Raw genomic sequence first — 14280 nt, 5'->3', positions numbered from 1 at the left:
TCTCGTTGCTTTCCCTAGCGCTGACGTGTGGTTCCACGAGACTGACAAATGGATAACGGCATATAAAGATGACCGTTGTCCCCGCCTGTTATTTTAGGTCCGTTCAATTTGGCTTGGCTTTTCTGAATATATGCGCCGTAAGAACGCCAAAGCAGCAGCGATGTCCACCACGTCGAACGAAAGACTCCCCACATATTTCATCGGCCATGGTCAGGCCTCACATACTGAATTTATACAACTAGTTTACTAACAATAAGCAGGCGGAGTAGGTATCCTGTTCAAACCCGGTTATGGACCCGTTCAGCAAGACCTCCGCGAGATTGGAAAGGAGATCAAAGCCCTGAAACCGGAAGCGATTGTCACCACTTGTGGACATTTTGAAGGCGACAGTGATGCTATTCAGGGTAAGTATTCAGAAATCTGAGTTACCTCTGACATGTCCTAAGACGATAGTGTAACAGTGAACTTGAAAGAACCCACCAAGGTGTGGCATGACTTGGGCCCTTCCTGGCATACGACGTTCCCACATGTTTTCGAGTATAAATACGCACACAAGTCATCCAGAGCGCTCTGAGAGAAGGTCTTGCAACATCTTCTCGATAAGGGGATAAAGGCGGAAGGAGTGGAACGTGATCTGGACCATGGAATGTGAGTTGCTTCGATTTCCCTGTCAAGACAGTGATGTTTTTAGGTATCAAGAGATAATCTGACTATATGCAGATGGGTCCCCTTCAAGCTCATGTTCCCTGAAGGAGAGGACGAACTAGACATTCCAGTCCTGCAGATTTCCACCTACGCAGGCAACGATCTGGATGCACATGTGCGACTGGGTGAAGCACTTTCTTCGTTGTATGTTCGCATTTATCCCCAAAGATATCTGGACAACGGTGCATGAGCATGAAGCTAATACCTCTAGGCCCGGTCGCATTGTCTTCATTGGATCAGGCATGATCGTCCACAACCTCCGAGCTATGCGTGAAGGAACGACCGACACAACAGTAGCGAGATCAATAGAAGATGCGGCATTGAAGGCCTTGTCCGCCACAACACCAAGGGAGAGAGACGCACAGTTCCTTGCTCTTCAAAAGCGCGATGATTGGATAGACGCTCATCCCACGGAGGAACATGTTCTGCCGTTGTACATGACACTCGGGGTCGGGCGCGACTGGTCGGAATATAAGGTATGGAATCAGGATCGGTATATTGTAGGACTCTCATTTTTGTCATTTCGTCTGGGAACGCTACCGACAACCAGTGAGGTCTTGAGTGGGCGTCTGTAGCCTGGTAGCATCTTTGAATAATGTCGGTAATTGGAAGTTGAATTTGGATGCTGATCGCGGTAAAATAACCAAGTCCTCCCTTTCTATTCATTATTCTCAACACCCGGACCCCCATTGCACTGATGTTGGTCGTAGTACCATTGTGCGAACCAAAATAACGAAACATCGAAGCCATACAGTAGCAAAGGTGTGGGCCTCCAGTGTATGGTTGAATATGGCTAAAAATCAGGTAAATGCTGTTCAGCCTTGCGAGATTGAGCCAAATGTGATAGGCTGTAGGTCCATGCGTTAGTCTGTCAATAAAGGCCAACAATTGCTGACATTCCCAGGATTCGAATCCTTCGCTTTCAACATATATTTAGTGTGCCTCCCCATGTCTCCAAATTTTCCTCCTACCGCCAACCCAACACCATGGCCGTCAACGCTCTGAGTATAGCCATCTCCCTACTCTTGATTGTACGCACTACCCTCCCCACACTCTGTTCTTCCCCATTGTAATAATAGCTAAAGTCTGTGCTCAGTACCCCATCAGCCGCATCATCTACAATGTATTCTTCAGCCCCCTAAGCCATTTACCCGGCCCGATCAGCTGGTCTGCCACTCGTCTGCCATTCACCAGGGCACTACTTCGAGGCACAATTGTCCACGACTTCGAAAAATTGCATCGCAAATACGGCCCGGTGGTACGCACCGCCCCTGACGAAGTCAGCTTTGCCAGCGGCGACGCCTGGACCGACATCTACGCAAGTCGGCCTGACGATCGGCAATTTCTCAAAGATCCCCTTTGGTGGCGCAGGCAGCCTGGCCAGCCTGATACGCTGTTGAGTGCAATCCACCCCGCCAAACATGCTCACATGCGTAAACTACTCGCACCAGCTTTCACCCCGCGTGCATTGCGGGCGCAGGAGACGGTGATACAGAGATATGTCTCACTTCTCGTGGACCGGATCAGAGAACAGGTGGCAGCCGCCGCTAGTCCGGCCGACGGGGCGGAGATTGACATGGGTCCCTGGTTCAATTTCACCACTTTTGACATTTTCGGCGACCTCGGCTTTGGGGAGTCATTCGATTGTCTACAGGACTCTCGGTATCATCCCTGGATCGCACTCTTGTTCGGCAGTGTCAAGGCGGCCTCATTCGTAGCGGCGGCGCGGTATTATCCCCCGTTGGAGAAGCTATTGATGAAATGCGTTCCTCGTTCATTGCACGAAAATAGCCAACGCCATTACCGGCAGATTGTAGATAAGATCGACCGACGGCTGAGCTGGGAGCTTCAGCGACCGGATATCATGTCCCATCTGATCAATGAGAAGGGCCAGGTGGCTTTGCCGCGGGGGGAGCTGAACTCGACGTTCATGATTCTGACTACCACAGGCAGTGAGACGACTGCCACTGTGTTGACAGGCATCTTGGCCTATCTGGTGAATGAACCAGCAATTCTGGAGCGCCTTACTGGGGAGATTCGAGGAAGGTTCAAATCTAGTCACGACATCAGCCTGTCAGCAGCGGCGGATCTGCCGTACCTCACTGCGGTGATCCAGGAAGGTCTCCGACTCTGTCCACCTGTGCCGTGGATGCTTCCCCGCCAGGTGCCACCGGGAGGAAGCATTGTGTGCGGCACTTGGTTGCCGGGCGGAGTAAGGCAACCCTTACGTTATATAGATATGATGGATTCAAGCATACTGACATTGAAATCACCACCCAGACCTCTGTCTCTCTACAGGCTTACACCCTCAATCGCGATCCCTCCCGGTTCCATGCCGCGTCTTCCTTTCTTCCAGAGCGATGGCTTCCGGATGCTTTGAACAATTTGAACTCCCCCTTCTACCACGACCACCGTCAGGCCGTGCAGCCGTTCAGCATGGGGCCACGGTCTTGCCTCGGTCAGCACCTGGCATGGGCGGAGATGAGGCTGATTCTCTCCAATCTGTTAGTCAGTTTTGAGTTTGAAGCTGTAGAGGGGAAACGCTTGCAATGGGAGGAATTGCGGACCTTTTTGTTGGTGGAGAAGCGCCCCTTGGAGGTGCGAGTGCGGCTGGCTGCAGTTTGAAGCCTCTGGGCTGGTCTAGTATGTTTGAGGATTCAATTGTAACCACCACAGTAAACAATATGTCTACATGCAGATGCAATGAGAAGTGAAAGCCGGTAGTGACCGGTGTTTTATACCATCGTCGCAAAGAATTCAAAATATATTCATGCTGGTCTACCTGTGCTTCGCCCCTACTTGCGACTGAGGTATTGCTTGACTGGTTAGTTGCGGACACAAGGGTGGCATTACACGTGATAGTCAGGTAAACACCACTCCTGGTTACAGGATAGTGTAGATGGAAAAGCCAAGCGTTAATCGAGATCCAAACGCCCCGTTGGGGATTCGGTAAGTGGTGATCGGCACTGCGACGTGACACAAAGCTAGGGGTGGGAGGGTGCTGGACTGCAGGAAAGGAAAGGGAAAGGGGCTGACAACATGTGAGGACTCAACACTGTGGAACCGAACGTGCGATCCAAGCGACGCCACTGTCACTCAAGATATAGAAGCCTTAGAGGGGCTACACTTTTAGCCTCATTCGGTGACGCTGGGGTTGTCCCCGTTGGCTACGATGCATTTGCAAGGCTGCTGGGCCCGATTGGACACGAGGACGCTTAGCCTGAACCGTCCAGCCGGCAATGTAACTCGCCCGGGTTGGCGATCAGATCAGTCATTTCCCTCATCAACGGCGAGCTGCATCTGCATCTGCATCACTAGTTGCTATCATCTACGGATACTTCAGACGAAGCACATTTCATTGGTTTCTGTTACTCAATCGATGTCTCTGGTGGTCATGAATGCTGCTTGGCTGCAGAATTACGAAGAACTAGTTCGACTAGAGCATGAAGCTAATGCAGATATCGTGTCAGCATTATGTTGCCCATTATTGAAGAATCTCCACGTCATGGTGTCTTAAAGAGGAGTACTCCCCCTGCCGAACGATAGGTGAACCCCATATTATTAGAAGTCCTGCTAAACATGGTGCTAACAGCTCTTACCCAGTCATTCCAGTCTTATGCTCTTCGCTTGGTGCAAGACACCCTGCGGCGAATTTCCGCCCCGGTGAAATTAATCGACCATGTTGGTGAAGAGGAGAACGTGCTTTATGATGACCCGGCAGTCGCCGATTCTCAGAAAGCGATTGTTCGTGTCAAAGATGTGAACTTTTGGAGGAGAGCGTTTGTGGATTTCGATCTGGTATGTATCCTGCAGAAATCAAACGAGGCCAGTTGCATGAATTAATCCCTAGAAGGGATTCGCAGAGTCCTACATGTTTCAGGAAGTAGAATGTGACCAATTGACCAAGATTTTCGACGTAAGCCGTCTCACAACCACATAAGTAAATCCACAGAAGACATCAAACTAAGCACCAACCAACCAGCTATACATCCAAAACCGCGCTACATTCGACTCAGGAAGCTCCCCCTTCCACCTCATCATGCGCCTAGCCCAATGGTGGCGACCCAAAAACAACATCGCGAATGCGCGCAGCAACATCGCATCCCACTACGACACCTCCAACGGACTTTTCACCAACTTCCTATCCCCGGACTTGAACTACTCCTGCGCACATTTCTCCAGCGACACAACAGAATCCCTGCACACAGCCCAGCGACGAAAAGTCCACTACATGATTAAAAAGGCGCGCCTTCAGTCAACCCACCATCTCCTCGACATCGGCTGCGGCTGGGGAGATCTCATCATCGAAGCAGCGCGACTCACCGGCTGCAAAGCAACGGGATTAACCCTCTCCGAAGAGCAGAAGAGCTTAGCCGATGAACGCATCCGCAGCGCAGGCCTGCAGGACCGTGTTCACGTTCTACTATGTGACTATCGCAGTGCGCCCATCCCCGAAAGTGGCTACTACGATAGAGTCATTTCGATCGGAATGTTCGAGCACGTCGGCGCCGAGTACATGGATCAGTATTTTGAGGTGATTGCGCAATTATTGCCGCCTCAGGACGGCGTGTTGGTTATTGATGGGATCACGAAGATACAACCGGTATGCCAATATGCCTCTTGCAACTGACTTAGAAAATGAAAGATCTGACTAAGATGTGGCAGTTCCACGAGACAAATCCCCGAGTGGGCGAATACATCGACCGCTACGTCTTCCCGGGAGGATACCTCCCCACTCCGAACATTCTCCTCGAGTCTCTGCATCGCGGCAGTAAAGGCTCGCTGGAAGTGTCTTCCGTGCTGAATTCGGGTCCACATTACGGAAAGACTTTACTAGGATGGAGGGATAATTTCCTCGCGAACTGGGACGCTATCCGATCGGACTTTTGCGAGCGGCATCCGGAGGCTGCGGCGAAGGAATTTGAGGCGTATCGACGGCGTTGGTTGGTGAGTTTTTCTCTACTTTATGGCTTGAGGGTTTGTCAGGTTGCTGATTATTTTAGTATTATTTTGAGTATTGCGAAGCTGGGTTTCGGAATCGTATATTGGGGAATTATACGATTTGTGCGGTTCGTGCCCCGGAGCCCGTTGTGGAGTATGAGGGGCTGGATATTGGGGATGCTTAGGTAGGCTATTCGCTCTTGAGGGTGCGCTTTATACATTATGCTTTGTGGAAGGTTTTCTTTTCGAGGTTCTGCATCGTATACAGAGTAGCTATTGGGGAAAGGTTAAGCCAACCGATGCTAAGCTTTGGCCCTAGCCATGGCAGGAACTATACAAGCTTTGAAGCAGAGAATTCTGATGAGCTCGACACACTATCTATTGTGAGGATATTCAAGTATTCAAGACCACTGGAGCTCTGCTGAATCGGCAAAGTAAATATAAGTTCATCAACATTTTGGGTTGCACGTTACTACATGACCCAAAACTCAACAATCTATAGTACATGATTCCAAGCACCGAACATCAAATAGCGGACAACTGCTCATGCACCCTAATAGGTGAACTCGCAAGTAACTCCATGGTCCCTCTCACCACAGCCATCCTGCAAAGACTTGGTCGTAGTGCCGTACTTGATGTACCCGCCCTTCAGGTCACTGGCACTCTCATCACATCCTTCGCCGTTGTAGACGGCAATATCTTGGGTAAGACCGATGCTGGAGGCATCGAAAGTCTGCTGGGAACTACCGCCCTCAAAGTTGGTGCAGGTCACGGCAAACTGAGCAGATTCCCAGGATCCGTCCTTGGAGTTGCAGACGCGGATATGTACGAGTTAAACTGTCAGATGGCTTTCCTTGCCACATGGGTCAATCATGTAATATTAGGAGCACTTACCCATGGCTCAACGTGGCCTTCACCGTTGGGTTGGTAGTTGCTATCGCGGACGGAGGTGTAGTGGACCCAGAATGTGCCGTCGGCGGGCTCGACTCCCAGATCGCTAAGTCCGCTGTCGCATTCCCAGAGGGCCGAGGCGAGCTGGGGGGCAGCTGTGAGAAGGAGAGCGGCGGTCGCGATGAGGGAAGAAGGGAGTTGCATCTTGATTCAATTGAAGAGAATATTTATTGTTGGAGGGCTTGGATGAGTTTGGAGAAGGTTTGACTGTTTGTCCTCTGTAGTGTTGCTGTTGATAATGATCGCAGTCTCGGGGAGAATACATCTCTTTATATGCCATTCGCGATATCTGGCGACCTCCCATATTGTTCTTTTAAGCGTGCCTTTCTCCTCTCTTCCCTCGACACTCTCCGATTCTCGCATACATGCAGGGGATAACCATGGTCAGGAAGTATACGCCCCCAAAGCGATTGACAGGGGCGAAAACAGAGATCTCTGTACGTCCTGATTATCACAGCACTTGCGTGGCACTTAGGCCATCAGTATAATCCAACCGCGGTTTTTTGTGGTCTTGATCCTTGAAGTTTGGCCCCAATCTCTTTTGGTCGACGCGTGTCTATAAGCCGAACACCGCACTAGTGGGTAGATGTGTGGAGAGCCCCCACAATGTCGCAAGAAACACCGCCGCCGAACTAGCTCTGACTTGGAAATCTTGACGTAAACTAGAAAATTGGCTGCAGGCTGAGGTTTACTGCAAGGCTCGTTTACAAGGCAAGCCTTGTCTTACTTGATATTGGGTGCTTGGTGAAATGCGGGGATTGATTGATATCCCCTGACCGGCAACCATTATGCCTCTCTGGGAATGTATGTCCGACGCGATGGTCAGGCTGCATGCGATAGCCATCACCGATGGGGCTATAATGTAGCCCACAATACGGAGCTTAAGGCAAAAAATGATCTCGGACGCTTCACTTGGCACATATCTGCCGTAAGAAGTAATCAGGCATAGCCAATGCCTAAGGCTCAGCTCAGTTGTGCCTTGCATCTGTCTTCAGTATGGCTTTTTGCAATATGGTCGTACCTCTGGAAAGTCGGAAGATATCTCCCCGCAATGTAATGCTATCGCCCGGTTACGCCCGGAAGCAGATCAGGTCCTGTAAGTCCTGTGGCACGTATCCCTGCCTGTCGACAACTCATTGATTCAGATGGTCTCACCTCTTTGACGCGGCGCTGTCAGTGTTTGTAGCCCAGGTACACCGTAACTGTCCCAACAAAATGGCCCCATATCTCCAAACACGTCAGCGACGGCGACAAGCTGAAAAGCCTGATTGCTGCAGTGCAGTGTAGCAATTAATGGCAGTATCGGATATGAAAATTGGTGTCCAGTAAGCAGCGCGACGCGCGCTGTCCAGGAGTAATTCGAGCTATATGGTGATGTCGGACAACTTTTCTAGATTGAATCTGTTTCTGCCAGAGTATGACAATGAGCCTGCTTTTGACGGCTAGTATCTGAGAAGACATCTATCAGGGAGGCTGCGAGTAGTGAAGTGTCATGGACCTGCTTTCTCCTTCTGGCTTAGTGCAGCAGTCGAGACCAACAAGTCAAACACCTCGAGCCTCTTTGTATCTCTCCTACTCTTCCTCCCCACCTCCGCTGGTCGCACTACTAATGCTTTCTACAGGCGAAGCGCCTGTCTCGGATCAGGCCCTCTTGGAACTTCACGGGACATATTATTATTTGTCACTTACTCAAATCTCAGCCGTTACGGCTTTCGTTGCATGTTAGCAGCTACTTCATCATACACCCACCATGCTGTTGAAGCGACGTCGGCCTCAAGACAATACCGTCGAGACAGTTCGTGACAAAGAACAGTTGCTGCATAACGCGGTAAGTATAGACGAATAGGTTGTGATAACATACACGATTAGTTCGACATTTCTGACTAACGAGACCGCGTATTTACAGATGTGCGACATTCGAACCAGCTCAACGAAACATCATAACACAAGAAATGCGTCGAGTAATAACCACTCCTGATGGTCCAGTTAGCGATGAGCACTCACTCCATTCGTTATTCGGGCCGTTGGTCTATGAGTGTCTTTCTGGGGACAGGGTGGATATACATTTAAGCTCACAAAACAAGACACTGACTGGAGAGGTGATTCTGTCTAGTTTCTCCACAGCAAGCTTTATCAACCAAGAGGCACGGCAGCGAGATAACCTTGTTCCGAACATGGCCCAGTCAGACACAACTACGATTCAGGCACCAAATATTATCGATATCGCCACATGAATATGCGAGTCCCGGCCGAACATTAACAACTCAACCCATGAAAATGCACTAATTCCAGCTAGTACTTTGCACTAGGTTATGTGCGTGGTCTAGACTCTGACATGCAGTGGCAACGAGATCGTCGATCGCATTATGGGCACGAGCAACGGGCATAAGCCTTGGGGATACACAACATATTATTTTCTAGATGGCATTTAGGCAGACATGGGGTGACTTGAGAGGCAAACCTAGGTGTCAGGTGGTCGTGGCAAGTGACTTGGACTGGCCCTCGATTACCGACGAAGCACCGAATTATCATCGAGCTTATCAGATAGCCGATCTGAACTCCACGATGCACTTCACAAATTCCAGAAAGCTTTCGGAAGGGACCCACTGAACACAGTTTGCCGACACACGACACAATCAGGGGGTTTGGAGCTGAATACCCAACAGGATTTGTGACGGTAGGAACCCCCGCAGAGAACAGCATCACGATGTTGATTTGGAATGGGGTTCTAGAATGGTACTCCTTTGGGTCAAGCTTCGTGCGATCGACAGCTCTGGTGGTGGCGGCATTTCGGCGTGCATCCCGTCCCAAGATCACAGCTGGCGGTGACGCAAGAGGCAACACCCACAGCAGAGCTCAGAGCTCCCCACCGCTACTTACCATAGGCGGATAGCACTTCCAGTCCGGATGTACCGTGCCTTTTACGGGACTGCCCAAAGAAGGAAATAATGAGGATCCGGATCAAGCCAACAAGTTGTCACGGACAGGCGGAAGCAGACGCTCATTGGCCAGGTAGTGCCTTCCGCACCGTCGTGGGCCCGCGGGCATTGGCTGGAAGTCATATCCATCTGCTAGCGTCCCCGCCCCAGTGTGATCATTAGACCATCTCCGAGGAAGTATCAGCTTGGAGATCCAGCCAGGCAAGCACACTTCCTTTCCTCACCCTTTTTAAAAACCTCGAGTGACTGCCATCTCACTATTCTAGCATGTTCTACTCTCTCGTCTTAATCTGGAGTGAAGACATCATTATCGACCGGTGAAATAGGGCAGAGGCATCTATGACCTCGGAGAGAAAGCAACGATTACTGGCCCCTGCAGCCCCAGTGAAGGACCCCCTGCCACGACCGTCGTCGAGAAAAGTCTCTACAGCTTGCTCGAATTGTCGCCTCAAAAAGGCAAGGGTTAGTTCTCCCATTTCTACACATAGTCTGGATTTCAAGCCTTTCCGAGACTGACCCTGCATCTCTTACAGTGCAGCGGAACAGCACCATGCGACTTGTGTGTCAAGCACGATCTGGAATGCAATATCGACGAGGCGACAGATTCCCGCCGGAAGATTCATCTTAAGCGCAAGATCAACAGTTTGGAAGGCGACCGCGATCTTTTCGTGCAGGTTCTGGAGACATTACGAAATGGGGACATCACACGAGTACAATCCCTTTTGCAGTTGATTCGCAGTAACGTCTCGTTGGAAGAACTTCAGCTTTTTATTGAGGACAAATTCGAAGCTGCAAGTACCCTAGATTCCACAGTAGATGAAGCTCCGCTGTCAAATGGGTTCATCGTCAAGATCCCTCGGAGGGTTTTGAACATTAAGCGACTCGCCGATCAGCCTGTGTTTCGCGTACCTGCAATACCCTGGACTAGAATAACCGACGATGATGATTTTGTCTCACACCTTATCTCCTTGTATTTCACGTGGCGCTATCCCTGCTTTCCCTGTCTCGACCAGGAAGTATTCATACGCGATATGAAAACGGCTAGACTCAATTCTCGGTTCTGTTCACCATTCTTAGTTAATGCCATTCTGGCTGATGCCTGTGTAAGCCGCCTTCATGTCTCAGACGACTTTCTTATTGTCTCTTGGTTAGGTGTGGCTTGTTGACCTAGTTAATTAGGCTTACTCCGATTTTGCAGAAGCATACGAAATCCCCAGTGATCCGTCTACACGGGGGCTTCATTTTTACAACGAGGCGAAGAGATGCTTCGAACAAGAAGATGGGCATTTAACTATAGCCACAGTACAAGGGCTGGCAATATTATCCACGTGGTACGATCAATCTGTTTTCCACTTCGATACACTTCAAAGTGCTGATGAGACTTAGTGCGTGCTTCATGGGCAAAGATAGACGGGGATGGATATACCAGGGCCAGCTTGCTTTTGCTGCGAAGGAGCTTGAACGTACGCTTCGCACAGTATCCCCCGGCTCTTCTTCCGAGGCGTCTGATATACGACGAGTTACCGATATTACTCTCTGGGGGTTGTATAACATGACCATGTATGACAACAATACCAACTTACTGTGGATCAAGACTAACTGTGGTCAGCGCGAGCGCCTTCGCTTATCAAAAGCCGCCTTTGATCGAAAAACCCCTTTGTCCATGTCCGCCAAGCACTCACGACCATGGCCCACTTTGGCATCCTTATCCGCACGAAGGTGGCGGTTTCCGGGCGCATTATATGTGCTATTTCAACGGCTTATCTGAGCTTACAACAATCGTTGATGATTGGTGCACGTTATTTTCCGATGGCTTTACGAAACCGAGACCCGGTGAGATCCAAAACATGGAAACCAATGTCCGTAAACGTCTAGCGATGTGGGAGAAGACTCTCAGACCCTGTCTCAAGATCGAACTCGAGCGTGAGGTCCTTCCTCATGTATTATCCCTACAGTACGTCAGATTCCTGTTTGAGCGGCTTAGTGATTTATCTAACCGTGCAATGCAGTATGTATTATCACGATATTTGTATCACCGTTTCGGAGCTTGCCAAAGCAGCAGCAGCAGCTGAAGATCAGCGCGTGAGTCCGAAAGAAGTGTCTCTTGCATCTGCTCGCCACATCGCCGGGTTGATGGAGATTCATCGATCCTCCTGGGGCATTGATATATTCCCCGCCAGTCACATTCAGTGGATTGCAGTGTCTCTGTTTACTCTACTGGGGGAACTTGACGATCCAGCCAACCAAGAGGCATTTATCACTCTCTGTGTGGCGGCGAAAGTAGCCTCCCGACGCTGGCCGCTTGCGCGAGGCACATTACGCACCGTACAAGTCACGGCAAAAAGGCTGGGAGTAAAGCTTCCGCCTGAGACTGATGCACTATTCATAGACTTCGAAAGGGAGATCTGGGGACCTAATGGTCGCAAAGGGCTCAGCAGTATTTATCCCAATTTCGCTGTTTTGACAGGATCACTACGAAATGAGGCCGTCGAAATGGACAAGTTTTTGGAGAAGGAAGATGACTTGGAGGCGCTCGACCTGATGGATGATGATGAAATGATATCTTAGTGGCGCATGGTTGCATGATCGAGGCGTATGGCTTTCATGGGGGTACACGGCATGAGTCACGTCATGATCTTAATGTATTATTAGCGAGACAAAAACATGAGTCTCACCACCTTGAGCAGAGTGCAAAAAGATGATTCCAAATGCGTTAGCTGGGAGTCGAACCCAGGGCCCAACCTCACGATGTGTGAATCATGGAAGGGTTGAATGTTACCGTTACACCACTAACGCATGGGTGAAAAATAGTTAGCCTTCTTTGCTTGATAGGCAATATGACTCATGCCCTATACATGACTCCTGTAGCATATAGCAAAAGTGGCAAACCCCAGAAACTTGACTCAAGTGAATACTTTGCATGACAAACACGTCATTAAATGTCAATAGCTTACCCCACACACAAGTTCTCTTCCAGCTTGATCAAAAATAAGCTTGTCTGTCATCCCCACCTCATTTTCAGGTACACCAATCTTATCCACATCTGCCCTCGAATCAAAGCACAACTTTCAGATAACTATCCTTTACATCTAACCAAACACACCATCACCATCACCACACTCCTCTTTTATAAATTTACAAAAAAAGGCCCCCCTACCCAACCCCAAGCACTCCTATAACCCACCTCCCAGCCCGCGACATCTGCACCATAGGCAACATTCACTTCTACCGCCGCAAAGGCACCACAGAATGGCACGAATACCAACCCACCACCCCTGATCCTCAAACAACTCAGACAGGCAATGACACCTACCTCCTCTCCCTCCTCCAGACAAAGCAAGGACCGGGAGAACCCCTCCACTGGTCACTTTTTGTGGCCCGCGAGAATCAACCCGGACGGGTATACCAAGTGACAGGGGATGCGGAGTTCATGGTGTATGAGCCAGAGGAGGGAGTGGAACTGAGTAGTATTGAAGACCTGTGTAATGTTTTTGTCCTGGGGGAAGTGGATGAGGATGGGGTGCAGGTTGTGGAGAGCGTTGCTGGGAGTGAAGTGCCGCCGAAGGCGAGATGTAGGAGAAGAGTGAGGGAGAATTGTCAGGGGTGGGTGGTTAGGGTTGTGGAGAGGTTAGTGGGAATGGAGTTGGTGAGAGGGGAGAAGGTGGGTTTTTTGAGGGGGATGGTGGAGGATGTTTAGATTTATCTATGGATGTGCTTTATGGTGCGTCGATATAGAGCAGGATGGTTGGTGGGTATGGAGGTTGTGTTAGATGTCGGTTTGGTTTGATTTCGGGGGATGTTATGGTGGTTGTTTTGATACCATTGCTGACACTCGATGGTGTCCTGGCTGAGAAGTAATATTATTGGCGCACTGGTTTCGGATCAATAGATTGAAATATCCAAGGAATATTGCGTTCGGTGTACGTCACTGTGACCGAATGAAGATCATTGTTTCGTAGTGAAGCAGACTGCTAATAGCGGATGTATGATATGAGAGATTTGGGGACCCAAAAGCTAAAGAACAAACTGCAGTTAAAAAAAAAAAATTAGAAGTGAATGAATAGAAAACTTTTGTTTCATTGATGATGTGTGGGTGGTATAGAAAATATACGGGCAAAAATGTATGACAAGAGTGGGATTCGAACCCACGCCATCTTACGATGATCAGGAAGCTGTGAAGCTGGGTATTAAGGTGGACCTTAACCTGACGCCTTGGACCAACTCGGCCATCTTGCCTTGATTATATCAAGGGCTCAGATTTTGTGTCTTATCAAAGGAAGCTTCTTTCAACTCTTGCTTTTATCCGTAGGCAAGCGACGGCGCAGGCGAGCATGCAGCGCCTGCTACTCCAGATAAATAAAATAACCTTAACTAAGGATAATTATATGGTGCCATCTCTCCATGTGTATCTTTAGTAGCACAATACTGGTGCTTACTAGCTGAACAGTTACTGGCTTATAGTGCTCGTGGTATTCAAAGGCACCCTGTGGTTGTAACATGATATATATTTACCCAAAGTCGATCATATAATCAACCAACCTGTGTCAAAATATCAAATGATAGTAGTACTACACACAACTAGATAAAAAAAAAAAAAAGATCAGTATTGCGTAAAGCTCTCCCTCCATCCACTCGGGATTCTAAAATCGCTGCTGAGTTGCTAGTCAAAGTACTAGTAAGCCTAGTGTGTTCAAGCAAATCCCGATGGTGCCTGTGAGTGGCCATGTTCCAGCTACGATGGACC

The 14280-nt window shown here is 49.4% G+C and overlaps 5 protein-coding genes and 2 non-coding genes across 7 annotated transcripts; 4 read left to right on the top strand and 3 right to left on the bottom strand.

Moving 5' to 3' along the window:
- Positions 1 to 160: 160 nt before the first annotated feature.
- Positions 161 to 1280, top strand: ASPBRDRAFT_56215 (DODA-type extradiol aromatic ring-opening family dioxygenase; the record flags this gene model as incomplete). The annotated part of the gene is made up of 6 exons (XM_067627517.1): positions 161 to 209; positions 261 to 404; positions 462 to 529; positions 578 to 648; positions 721 to 849; positions 917 to 1280. 6 exons carry the CDS (start codon positions 161 to 163, stop codon positions 1278 to 1280), a joined length of 825 nt encoding a protein of 274 aa, XP_067477667.1.
- A 411-nt stretch (positions 1281 to 1691) lies between these two features.
- On the top strand, positions 1692 to 3330 carry ASPBRDRAFT_128789 (cytochrome P450; the record flags this gene model as incomplete). The annotated part of the gene is made up of 3 exons (XM_067618091.1): positions 1692 to 1736; positions 1802 to 2917; positions 2986 to 3330. 3 exons carry the CDS (start codon positions 1692 to 1694, stop codon positions 3328 to 3330), a joined length of 1506 nt encoding a protein of 501 aa, XP_067477666.1.
- Positions 3331 to 4284: 954 nt separating this feature from the next.
- ASPBRDRAFT_129358 (uncharacterized protein) lies at positions 4285 to 5831 on the top strand (the record flags this gene model as incomplete). Its single annotated transcript, XM_067618131.1, has 5 exons — positions 4285 to 4503; positions 4559 to 4621; positions 4688 to 5308; positions 5371 to 5652; positions 5709 to 5831. 5 exons carry the CDS (start codon positions 4285 to 4287, stop codon positions 5829 to 5831), a joined length of 1308 nt encoding a protein of 435 aa, XP_067477665.1.
- A 368-nt stretch (positions 5832 to 6199) lies between these two features.
- On the bottom strand, positions 6200 to 6741 carry ASPBRDRAFT_56212 (uncharacterized protein; the record flags this gene model as incomplete). Its single annotated transcript, XM_067627516.1, has 2 exons — positions 6200 to 6448; positions 6541 to 6741. 2 exons carry the CDS (start codon positions 6739 to 6741, stop codon positions 6200 to 6202), a joined length of 450 nt encoding a protein of 149 aa, XP_067477664.1.
- Positions 6742 to 9569: 2828 nt separating this feature from the next.
- On the top strand, positions 9570 to 12290 carry ASPBRDRAFT_619916 (uncharacterized protein). The gene is made up of 6 exons (XM_067628348.1): positions 9570 to 9998; positions 10070 to 10639; positions 10716 to 10867; positions 10923 to 11096; positions 11146 to 11490; positions 11546 to 12290. The coding sequence occupies exons 1-6, from the start codon at positions 9876 to 9878 to the stop codon at positions 12102 to 12104; spliced, it is 1923 nt and encodes a 640-aa protein (XP_067477663.1). The 5' UTR covers positions 9570 to 9875; the 3' UTR covers positions 12105 to 12290.
- Positions 12246 to 12332, bottom strand: ASPBRDRAFT_t165. Its single transcript has one exon. It is a non-coding gene; the product is annotated as a tRNA-Gly (tRNA).
- A 1328-nt stretch (positions 12333 to 13660) lies between these two features.
- Positions 13661 to 13772, bottom strand: ASPBRDRAFT_t164. Its single transcript has one exon. It is a non-coding gene; the product is annotated as a tRNA-Leu (tRNA).
- Between the last annotated feature and the right edge of the window lie 508 nt (positions 13773 to 14280).

This window comes from Aspergillus brasiliensis (assembly GCF_001889945.1).
Source record: "Aspergillus brasiliensis CBS 101740 unplaced genomic scaffold ASPBRscaffold_8, whole genome shotgun sequence".
Lineage (NCBI taxonomy): Eukaryota > Fungi > Ascomycota > Eurotiomycetes > Eurotiales > Aspergillaceae > Aspergillus > Aspergillus brasiliensis.
This window is presented reverse-complemented; position numbering and strand designations above follow the sequence as displayed.

Coding starts and splice junctions, on each gene's coding strand:
- ASPBRDRAFT_619916 (XM_067628348.1), top strand. CDS start 9,876: ATGACCTCGGAGAGAAAGCAACGATTACTGGCCCCTGCAGCCCCAGTG. Junction 9,999..10,069: donor GTCGCCTCAAAAAGGCAAGG/GTTAGTTCTCCC, acceptor CATCTCTTACAG/TGCAGCGGAACAGCACCATG. Junction 10,868..10,922: donor CTGGCAATATTATCCACGTG/GTACGATCAATC, acceptor GATGAGACTTAG/TGCGTGCTTCATGGGCAAAG.